At 44.6% G+C, this 10,638-nt stretch overlaps 1 protein-coding gene across 1 annotated transcript in view; it reads right to left on the bottom strand.

Moving 5' to 3' along the window:
* Positions 1-680: 680 nt before the first annotated feature.
* EPHB1 (EPH receptor B1) overlaps positions 681-10,638 on the bottom strand; it is a 605,917-nt gene continuing 595,959 nt past the window's right edge. Inside the window, exons 14-16 of the mRNA XM_004381423.2 lie at positions 9,546-9,739; positions 6,893-7,048; positions 681-2,137 (exon numbers count right to left, since the gene is read on the bottom strand). Coding sequence (XP_004381480.1) covers positions 2,029-2,137; positions 6,893-7,048; positions 9,546-9,739 — 459 coding nt within the window. The 3' untranslated portion in view covers positions 681-2,028. The remainder of the gene's footprint in view (positions 2,138-6,892; positions 7,049-9,545; positions 9,740-10,638) is intronic.

Raw genomic sequence — 10,638 nt, 5'->3', positions numbered from 1 at the left:
GCCATATGTGAGTCTGCTGAGAAGACTTCTGTCTGTCTCTTCCCATCTCCCCAGGGGTTAAGCACAAAGGCAGTGCTTTAAAATGGGGCTCCCTTGGATAGGAGCTGGATCCCTAGGCTATGATCCTCTTTGAAGGGGCTTCCTGCTATAGAGAAATTTGGCTGGTGATTTCAGAAGATAAGGACCTTCCCAAGCACATAGTTACCTAGGACTAGGGGAAATGACTGATCCCACTTTAAATATGTATTAAATAAGCAATGTAGGGAGACTGTAGCTCCTCTTACTGGCTTATACCCTCTGTGAGTTCATAGACTTATCATAAACAAGCAGTCTAAAATATTCTTTAGTGGCTTCTACAAAATTGGCCTTGATATGAACGTCTTGAATGAAGTGTGTAACTGAAGTCAGGGCTGGTGGGTATTACTGGTGATTATATTTACTCACCAGTGGTTTCTCTAGGCCTCATACTTAAGGATTCAGAGCCTCTTATTTATTCAGTTTTTCCTTTGGTTCACATCAGTCAGAGTGACTCTAAAATATTCTACTTCTCTGTAGTCATGGGGTCAGGGATGTGTTCCCTTCTCCCCAAAAGGGGGAAGAAGGATGGTTGTTAAGGATTCTCCCCTAACTTAGGAACAACCCACTGGGGACCAGGAACACACACTCTGACGCCATTCTATGTAAACCCAGACATGCTTCTGCTCATTTTAATTAAACAGATAAAATTAGCAAGGAGATTAAGGTAAAAGGAGAAATTAAAAATATTTAAATGTTAGGTGGAATTTACAAAAGTGAATTGAACAATGAGGTACAATAAGGAATGTAAAGAGAAACACGGACACATTTGAAACATTCCTCTGGTGCCACATGACTTAAGCCAGTCCAAGGGTAAGGCAAGAAGAATTCTCCCTTGCCACCTCTTGAATTGCAGATTCCAGGGATGTGGAAGAACATTCTCCAGCGACATTTTCCTTCTCCCTCTCTTCAGATGTTCTGAAGAATAATTCACCAGTTAGCATCATTCTAGAATGGCCCACACTGCATCCAATTCAAACCACTCACCTGTTTCTTGTCTGAACTTGCAAACCCTTGAGAGTTTTTTTCCCTTTCATTTTATTTTTCTCCCTACCCTCGCTCTCCATTGAGCCAACAGGCCAATTGGTCCAACCAGAAAGCCATACCAAAAACACATTCCTGCCCCTTTAGGTTTCCCAGGGACAAGACTTCCCAGTTCTTTCTTGTTTGCATCTGTTACGAGCAAGCACAGTCATTTTATAACACAGACATACATATGTGTGCTCTTGCACACGGAAACAGGCTTTTCTTTTTTTTCTAATTTGTGGTTTCTTTTTTTTCCTTTTTGCAGAAAATGCAAACAAAAGAAAAACAAGGTTTTCAATTGAAGGTACATCTCTTCTTCAATATGAAGACATTAATTGAATTGGTTGGATCCCCCATGCAGTGGTCAGCAAAGTCCTTTGGCAACTGACAGAACAACATCTGGAGACTCAGGAGCTGGGGTTTATTTGAAGAAACTTCCCTACACGGGTCATGAGCAAAGGGACATGAATGTGGGAGAAGGGAGGGAGCCCTGGGGGAGGAGTATAAAAGGAGAAAAGAAAAGAATGTCATTGGTGAGGAAGAAAATGGACAACTGCTTCTGTCTCTTCACTCTACCTCCTTCCCTTTCTTCCTATTGATGGATGACTCCAGCCCACTGAGGGTGGAAGCTGAGTTTAGTCTTGTTCCCCAGTGCATATTGTTTTATCTTCATTTCCTTTGAAAAACTGCCTTTTTATATTTTTATTGTTATGTATTTGGTTTCCCACAGCATATTAAACGTGCTTCTGTCACTGAGAAACAAGGGTTGCCTATTAGCAATAGGTCCAGTTTATCCTTCATTCACTGAAATGCAATTCTCAGTTAAGAAGACAACCTTTCTAGAACATTCCACAGTGGTCAATCTCCAGTTTCCCCTTGGCTGTTGGTCCTTGTCCTTCCTCTCCTTCCCCCAGAGAATGAGAGTTCTCATGCCATTGCTGTTGGTGACTGACTCATCTGGACCCTCATCGAATGGATGCTGTTCAGGATTTTCTTCTGATGACCTGCCAAGGTCACCCCTATTCTTAAGAGGTCTCTAGGAGGGAAAAAGCCACAAAAGAAGTCACTTTAGTGTTAGGGCAGCTTTTCGTAGATCAAAACTCATCACAGTAGGCATATTCCTGATAATAGTTGAATAAGCAAATAAAAGCGTTTAAAATCCAACTAGCCGGTTTACCTGAGTCTTTGATACACTCTTAATTGGATATTTTTTTGCTCCAACTCACTTTCTCCATGCAGTGTCCCCTGTCTCTAATGCCTCACCAAACTTAGATGATCTTGGAAGTGCTGTGCCTTGTTCTCTGACTGTATTCCTCACCTGTGCATTCTGAAGCCGTTTCACTGTGTGTCTGCGACCCTCAGGTGAACTGGAACTTTCCTCCGCTATTTTTTTTTTAACACTCCAAGCACACACTCATGGGGCTTCAGTTATTCTGTGCAGCTTTCTGCCTAAATTAGTGATCACTCACTGAGACTGAAAAGATGTGGGGCTTGCCTGGTGTTATGGATTAAATTATGTCCTCCAAAAATGTGTGTCGACTAGGCTAGGCTATGATTCCCAGTATTGTGTGGTTGTCCTCCATTTTGTGATCTGATGTAATTTCGTAAGTGTTGTGAATTCTAATCTCTATGAGTTAATGAGGTAGGATTAGAGGCAGTTATGTTAATGAAGCAGGACTTAATCTACAAGATTAGGTAGTATCTCGAGTCAATCTCTTTTGAGATATGAAAGAGAGAAGTGAGCAGAGAGGAGAGGGACCAAATTACCACCAAGAAAGTAGAGCCAGGAGAGGAGCACATCCTTTGGACCCAGGGTCTCTACGCTAAGAAGCTCCTAGGCCAGGGGAAGACTGATGAGAAGGATTTTCCCCCGGAGCCAACAGAGGGAGAGAGGCTTCCCCTAGAGCTGGCACCCTGAATTTGTACTTCTAGCCTCCTAAACTGTGAGAGAATAAACTTCTGCTTGTTAAAGCCATCCATTTGTGGTATTTCTGTTACAGCAGCACTAAGTAACTAAGACACCTGGCCTTCTGATGTTTTTCCCCTGTGTATCCATTTTGTGCCTGTTTGAATTTTAATGTCATGAATTTTTAAGAAGGGTGATCTCAAAATAACTTTAAACTACCTGCCCAAGCAGGAACCCAAGGAATATGTCTGGGATAGGGGTTTGGATTGGATTCATATGTGACTTGTGAGCCTTAATAGTTCATGGCAAATATTTGACCTTGGGGAGGCCCACAAATCTTTTCTTGGTTAATAATAACAATATATAACATTGCTTGAATGCTTCCCATATCCCATAAACTATCATCTAAACATACAAAACACATTTCATAAAAATTGACAAACCATCACAAAGTCAGTAATAATAATTTAACAGCAACCATTTATTCTGTGCATCCTAAAGGTAGACACTGGGCCGAGTGCTTTGTATCTACTATTCCATTCACCTCTTAAACAAACCAATGAGATGGGCACCATTATTATCTGCAGATTTGTAGACTCAACAGGTGGGGCTCAGAGAAGTTAAGTAGTGTACTCAAGATTACACAATGGGTGAGCGGTGGCACTGGGGTTCAAATATAAGACTGCTGAACTCTTAGCCACCAGTGGGGCTGTTCTCAGAGCTCTTCTAAGGTCTTGACTGTATTTCTCCTAAAGCCCCCAACCCCAGAACAGCAGATCACTTTGTACACTGCACAGCAGACCCATGAGGAGATGCTCTGCCTGATCCCCGTCCCTAGTGCCTTGCCTCTCTTCCTCCCTTCCTCCTGTTTTGCTGGTGGTCAGTCCCCTACAGGCCACAGCTGGCTGAGACTGTCAAATAGCCCATGCCTTTTTAGCAAATACTTTCGGGAAGCATGCTTGAATTTTGAATGTACAAACTACCCTACAATCTATTTCATTTAGTTGTTTATTTTCTCTTTCCATCTTTTATCTCTCAAAAAATAGACTAAATTGCTCTGGTACCATGTGGACATGCTATACTTTGAGCTAAATCCCTTAATTTTCAGTTTTACATTGCTTTAAGTTTTCCCCTTGTTATTTTTCACATGGCTATTCCCAACTGAGGAATTTCACTTCTCTTTACTTGACTCCCTCAGACTGTGGGGGCTGAGGTGACAACAGTCCCCATACATAGCCAGGATGGCTATTCCCAACTGAGGAATTTCACTTCTCTTTACTTGACTCCCTCAGACTGTGGGGGCTGAGGTGACAACAGTCCCCATACATAGCCAGGACCATAATGGAGAAGCAGGAGTAGCCTGTCTTCATGAAGACCCACTTCTATCCCTGAACCCCAGGCCCCCTCAATCATCTAGGGGCATCCATTCTCACTCTGCAAGATGGAGAGGCTGTTTTCCACTGGTGAGTGCTTCCTTTTTTTATTTATTTTTTTGCTGTTTGCTAGACAATAATTCATAATGGCAGGGACTGTCTTTTTTAGGCATCGCCAGGAAATGAACCCAGGTTTAAAAAAATGAATTCTGATGTTTAGTGAGTAGATTCAAGGCTAGATGCACACTCACACCATCTCCCTAAAGAAAGTCCCTCTGAGGTTTATTCTTGTCCATCATTTCTGATAAGAGTTGGACTCCAGAAAGAGTGACAGCCAAGCAGGAGTCCAGGACAGAAGGCTCAACAGCAAGGGGTGGATGACAACTCTCTCCCCTGGGATTCAGCAATGAGCATGCCCCAGGAGGGGATCCCAGCACCTAGCATGGTGCCTGCCACATAATAGGTGGTCAATAAACTGCCTGCCTGACAGACCAATCCTCTACCCACAGGAATGTGTGTTATAGGCCACTAGACCCAGCCCTGGTGCTGTCAGTACCTGTTGCAGTCTGGGCAGCTCATGAGGCCCACTCTGACGTGAGTGCATTGGGGTAGGGAGGGGGAGCGTAGTTAATTTCCTGGATAAGATTATCTGAACCTCTGTGACTGCAGAAACAAAATTAAAACCCTTGCCAGATTTAGTCCAGTAGCTCCCAAACTTGGCTGTATATTAGAATCACCTGGGGAGTCCCTAGGTGGTGAAATGGTTAATATGCTTGGCTGCTATCTGAAAGGTTGGGGATTTGAGTCCACCCACAAGCACCTCAGAAGAAAGGCCTGGTGATCTACTTCTCAAAAATCAGCCATTGAAAACCCTGTGGAGCACAGTTCTACTCTGACACACAGGGAGTCACTATGAGTCAGAGCTGACTCAACGACAGCTGGTTAACTGGGGAGTCTTTAAAAACCCCAATGCCCAGTTAACTACCACATACCAACAAAATCAGAAAGCCTAAGGGTGGGAGTCAGGCATCAGTATTTTTTTAAAGATGCCCAGGTGATTTCAGTGTGCAGCAAATTATGGGAACCACTGCAGCCCTGGGGTGGACTGTAGAAAGGATATTGAACTGGCAGTCAGGAAAGGAGGCTTTAGTCCCAGCTTTACCACTTGTCAGCACTGTATCATCAGACAGGGCACTTGACAGCACCTATTTTCTGAATCTGTAGAATGGAAGGGGCGGGACTAAATGAATATTTGCCAAACTACAGTTCAACAAAGCCCTGCCCCTCAAAAATATGGCTCCACAGCATTTAATAATTTTAAATGGATTTCTTTATTTCAGGATTTTTCATGGCCTTTACAATGCAACAGGAGCCCTTGTGGCACAGTGGGTAAAGCACCAGGCTGCTAACCAAAAGTTCACCAGTTCGAATCCACCAGCTGCTCCATGGGAAAAAGATGTGGCAGTCTGCTTCCGTAAACATTCACAACCTTGGAAAGTCTATGGGGCAGTTCTGCTTTGTCCTACAGTGTCTCTATGAGTTGGAATCAACTCAGCAGCAGTGAGTTTGTGTTTGGTAACAATGCTAATATGTTCAGTGAACCTCCAAGAGGGTGATAAAGTGTGCAGTATTTCCCAAATTTATTTGACCGTGGGACCCTTTTTCCAAGGAGAACCTATTAACATTTCCCAGAACTGGTGTGACTCAGAACACTCTTGGGGAAATGATAGACTACATGGATCTTTAAGACCCTTTCTGGCTCTCATTTTATTTGAATAATTTTATTTTTTCTATTCCTCCATTCTCCTGTGGGGGCAGCAGGTTGGTAAATAATTTGTGGGAGATGGAAAATATATGCTTATTTACAAGCACTATCAAAGTATGAACAAGCTCCCCACACATCTGAGACTGTTGCTGAATCAGAGCAATGCCTCATCCCAGTACGTTGTTTAAAGTGCTGGCTGGCTGTGTTATTTCCATCTGGACGCTCTCTGTGATGGGCTGAGTTTAAAAACTTAAATGAGGGAGAGGCTCTCAGTGAATAGGCAAATGACATATGGTTACGACTCTGAAGAACTCTCATTTGGGGCCCGAAACAGACCCCTGCCTCCTCACCCCCCTTCCCCAGATCTCCACCCCCCATCTTCCCTGGTGCTTCCTTGCCCAGCCTGATCCTATGCAGAGGAGGAGCTCTGGCAATGAGGCTCTTCATGTACATTGTTTTTGGTTGCTGTGGAGACAGTTCTGACTCATGGCAACCCCATGTGTGTGAAGTAGAACCACTCCATAGGGTTTTCAATGACTATGACCTTTCAGAAGCAGATTGCCAGGCCTTTCTTCTGAAGAGCTTCTGGGTAGACTCGAATCACTAATCTTTTGGTTAGTAGTCGAGTGCTTAATTGTTTGCTCCAACCTGGGACTCCTATAGGACTATCTATAGAAATAGGACTCACACCACCCAAGTAGCAGGAAAGGAACCTGACACCCACCCACAGGGATTCTCATCACTTACTCTGATGTCATCTGGGTGACCAGCTGGAGGGAGGTGAAGCCGGCGGTGAGGAAGCTGTCCCTGTACTGGACCATTTTGATGGCACTAAGCCAGTCATCCACGGTGGTGAAGGCCGTGAAGTCTGGGATGGAGCGGTCTAGCAGGGGCTGGGAAGGCCTGGGGAGACAGATAGGAGCTGGTGAGCCCACAGCAGCAGAGGTATATGGATGGAGCCATACTCTGAGCTGATGGCAGAATTCACAGTGGGCAGCACCCCTGACTGGATGAGGATTATGGTGGAGCACCAGGCTGACCCTTCCTTCCTTATAGAATCCCAAGTTGGAATAACCTCCAAAGGCCAGTGCCCAGTCCCCTATCTCTGGGCACTATCACACATCAGTCAACCCAGACAGGCAGACTGACACAGCAATCAGTATGAAGGGAAGGAAAGACCCCAAGTTTCTTTGTAAAATGAAATCTAAGTGCTTCACCATCTAAAAAGTATGAGTAATGGGATGTATGGTCACCCACCTACATTTTCCGCCTCTCAGGTTTCTTGGAAGTTGCTTTTCCACTTTCAGTACATGCTGCCTCCAGGCAGTAACCTGTATAGTTGTTTGAAGCTGAAGAAGTGATTATGTGCTGCAAATTACTATTTCTATAGGGTATTGTATTAGGTGGTTCATCCTGGAGGTGTGATTGTGCAAAACTTTTGTCTCTTTTGGCTTTTTTACAGCAAGATAAGCCTTGCAAATATATTTCCAGGTTCCTGTGTGTTATTTGGAAGTTGCATTTCTCATCCCACTCCGGGAGTCCAGAGGGCCATATGTGTCCCACATAATCACACATAATTCTGCTCCCATAGTGCAGAAAGACATGTGTGTTCCTACATATTATCAAAAATCCATATTATATTACCTACCAAAAATTCAGACACACTCAATGATTCAGCATGTATTCCGTTAATGAAAAAACAAAAAATCAACAAAAATTTACAAGCAGAAAATAATTCATTCATAAAAAGATTAATATATATATGTAGTCTGCCACAATCTTCCCAAATAATTGGTTACATTTTTTTTCCTGGCTCCATCTTCAGGTCCTAGAAAAAAATAAAGCAGAGCAGCCCACCACTGACCTTCTCTGAACATTCTCAAAACACTACCAGATACCCAGGGCCCCAAACCATACATCAGGGCGCCATCTTGACATTTCCCTCACCTTCAACACCTGTGTCCAAGTCATAAAGATTTCACCTCCCAACTCTCAAACTCATCCACTTCTTTCCTTCATTTAAGAACTCTCTTCTCTATCATAAATTATTGCAATGTTCTCTCCCATTCTTTCTTCATGCATGGCTGTTACTTTCAACCTAAGTTCCACACTATAGCCAGTATGCTCTTTGAAAAATGCAGATGTGTTCATGTCAACCACCCCCAACCCCACCCTGATACCTGTTAAACCCTTCAGCAGGTACTCATTGCTCTGAAAATCAAGTCTAAAGTTCTTAACATGACCTAAAAGGCCCTGCCTGGTCCGACCCTGGTGGTGCAGTGGTTAAGAGCTCAGGCTGCTAACCAAAAGGTCGGCAGTTCGAATTCACCAGCCGTTCCTTGGAAACCCAATAGGACAGTTCTACTCTGTCCTACAGAGTGGCTATGAGTTGGAATCGACTTGATAGCAATGGGTTTTGGGTCTGACTGTTGTCCACCCTGCCAGCCTTAGTCCCCATCAATGATACTCTGGCCATGCTAGCCCTGTCCTTGCCATCCTGCACATGTTGTAGCCTTAGGCTGGAGCCCTTGTCTCTCTCCTCTCATCTCCATTTTCATCCAGTTAGTGCCTCCTTGCCCTTCAGCTCTCAGCTGAAATACCACTCAGCAGGGATGCCTCCTTGACACTAGACTAATGCCCCACACACCTTTTTGCCACAGTGGTTATTAGGGTCTCAATTTGGCATTTCTTTGTGAGGTCATCTGATTAATGTTTGCCTCTCCTAAATGATTCTAAGCTCCATGAAGGCAAAGAACATGTCTGTCTTGCACATTCTGTACTGTCGGCAGCAGGCACACTGCTTGACATATAAGCACCCATTAAGGTTTGGCTGAAAGGATGAATTAATAAGTGAGTTAACACTGCAAACATAGCTGAGTAATGCACAGCCAGGCAGTGGCAACAGGTGTTATGTGCATTCACACATAAAAAAATCCAATCGCTTATATTTCTTTGTCCCTCAGCAATCAAGGTCTTTATCTGCCAATGTACTCACCAAGGTTCCAAGCCTGTAGGCTCCCTGCCTCATGGACTGGCATGGTTAACAGAAAGGGTGAATTCTGGAAACAGGATCACCCAGAAGTAGAGCATGATACCAGTCGGATCAGATACAGCTCACCTCCTACAGAGCCTAGTGCCCAGCCCATCTGAAGCCAGTGGAGAGGGGAGACCCAGCCAGATCTCTTAACTTCTGTCTACAGCCCTGGAGGCAGGGGATATTATAGCAAGATGAGAGAGGAAGAGAAAGTGAAGATTCTTGGGACTTCTTCCATTAGTGAATATCCTCGACCACCCTATACTTGCTCTTAAGAACCAAAAACCTGGCAGCCCGGCTGCTGGTTCTACCCCTGACTCTGAGGTCATTCACCACCTAGGAATCACCATGTTCCACTAGACTCACACAGCGGTAATGGTTGCCACAGTCTTGAGACTTGCCGGGTTCCGGATCATCTTGTCCAGGGTGTTGACAATCTCTGCAAAGCGGGGCCGGCTGTTACGGTCCTTCTGCCAACAATCCAGCATGAGCTGGTGTAGAGCAGCTGGACAGTCCATGGGTGGGGGCAGCCGATAGTCCTGTTCGATGGCATTGATGACCTGCAATGGCACACAGGTTAACAGGTATGATGAGTTGATAAGGCACCAGCTAGTCATTCACTAATTAGCCCTAATTAGGCATTCACTAATTAGGATGGAGGCTCCCTGACAGGCTGGCTCAGGTATCCCCTTTTGTTCTCAATATACTCCTCACCATAACAAATTTTTCTGTGTACTTGGCTTTTTCCCCCAAGACTATGGGTTCCTAGAAGGCAAGGACTACACCTTATTGCCTCTTGCACCCGAAGCAGGGCCTGACACACACTATCAGAATGAGTTGCCGTAAAGTCAATTCCAACTCATGTCAACCCCATGTGTTGCAGAGTAGAACTGCATACCAGAGAGTTTTCACAGCTGTGAGCTTTTGGAAGCAGACAGTCAAGCTTTTCTCCTGAGGTACCTCTGGTAGGTTCAGTTAGTAACTGAGCTCTTAACCATTTGTATCACCCAGGGACTCCATGACACACAATTTTTTACTTGCTGTTGAAGAATGAGCTGGTGAATGGCTCAAGCTTCTCTTTTCTTTCAGAGGATGGCGGACCCAATTCTGTCTTACTGGTAGCTGGGGGCACCAGACGTGATGGAACCATGACACATGGTGTGGTGCAATGGATCACTTTTGTGTGGCCTTTCTAGCCATGGTCTTTAACTCCCACCCAAGTGACTGGGTGGGATTCTGCAAATAAGGTAATTGTGGCCCACAAAGGGGATTGGTTGGTTTTTCCTTAAAAGAGAGCCAATCCCAGAGCAGAAAGAAGATCCCACCACCACCAAGGAAAAACAGACAGGAGCAGAGAGCACATCCTTTGAACCCAGGATCCTTGCTCTGAGAAGCTCCTCGAACGAGGAGATCGAGAGAGAGAGAGAGAGAGAGAGAGAGAAAGCTGTAATCCTGAAGA

The sequence above is a fragment of the Trichechus manatus genome, unplaced genomic scaffold (assembly GCF_000243295.1).
Source record: "Trichechus manatus latirostris isolate Lorelei unplaced genomic scaffold, TriManLat1.0 scaffold00084, whole genome shotgun sequence".
NCBI classification, from domain to species: Eukaryota; Metazoa; Chordata; class Mammalia; order Sirenia; family Trichechidae; genus Trichechus; species Trichechus manatus.
This window is presented reverse-complemented; position numbering and strand designations above follow the sequence as displayed.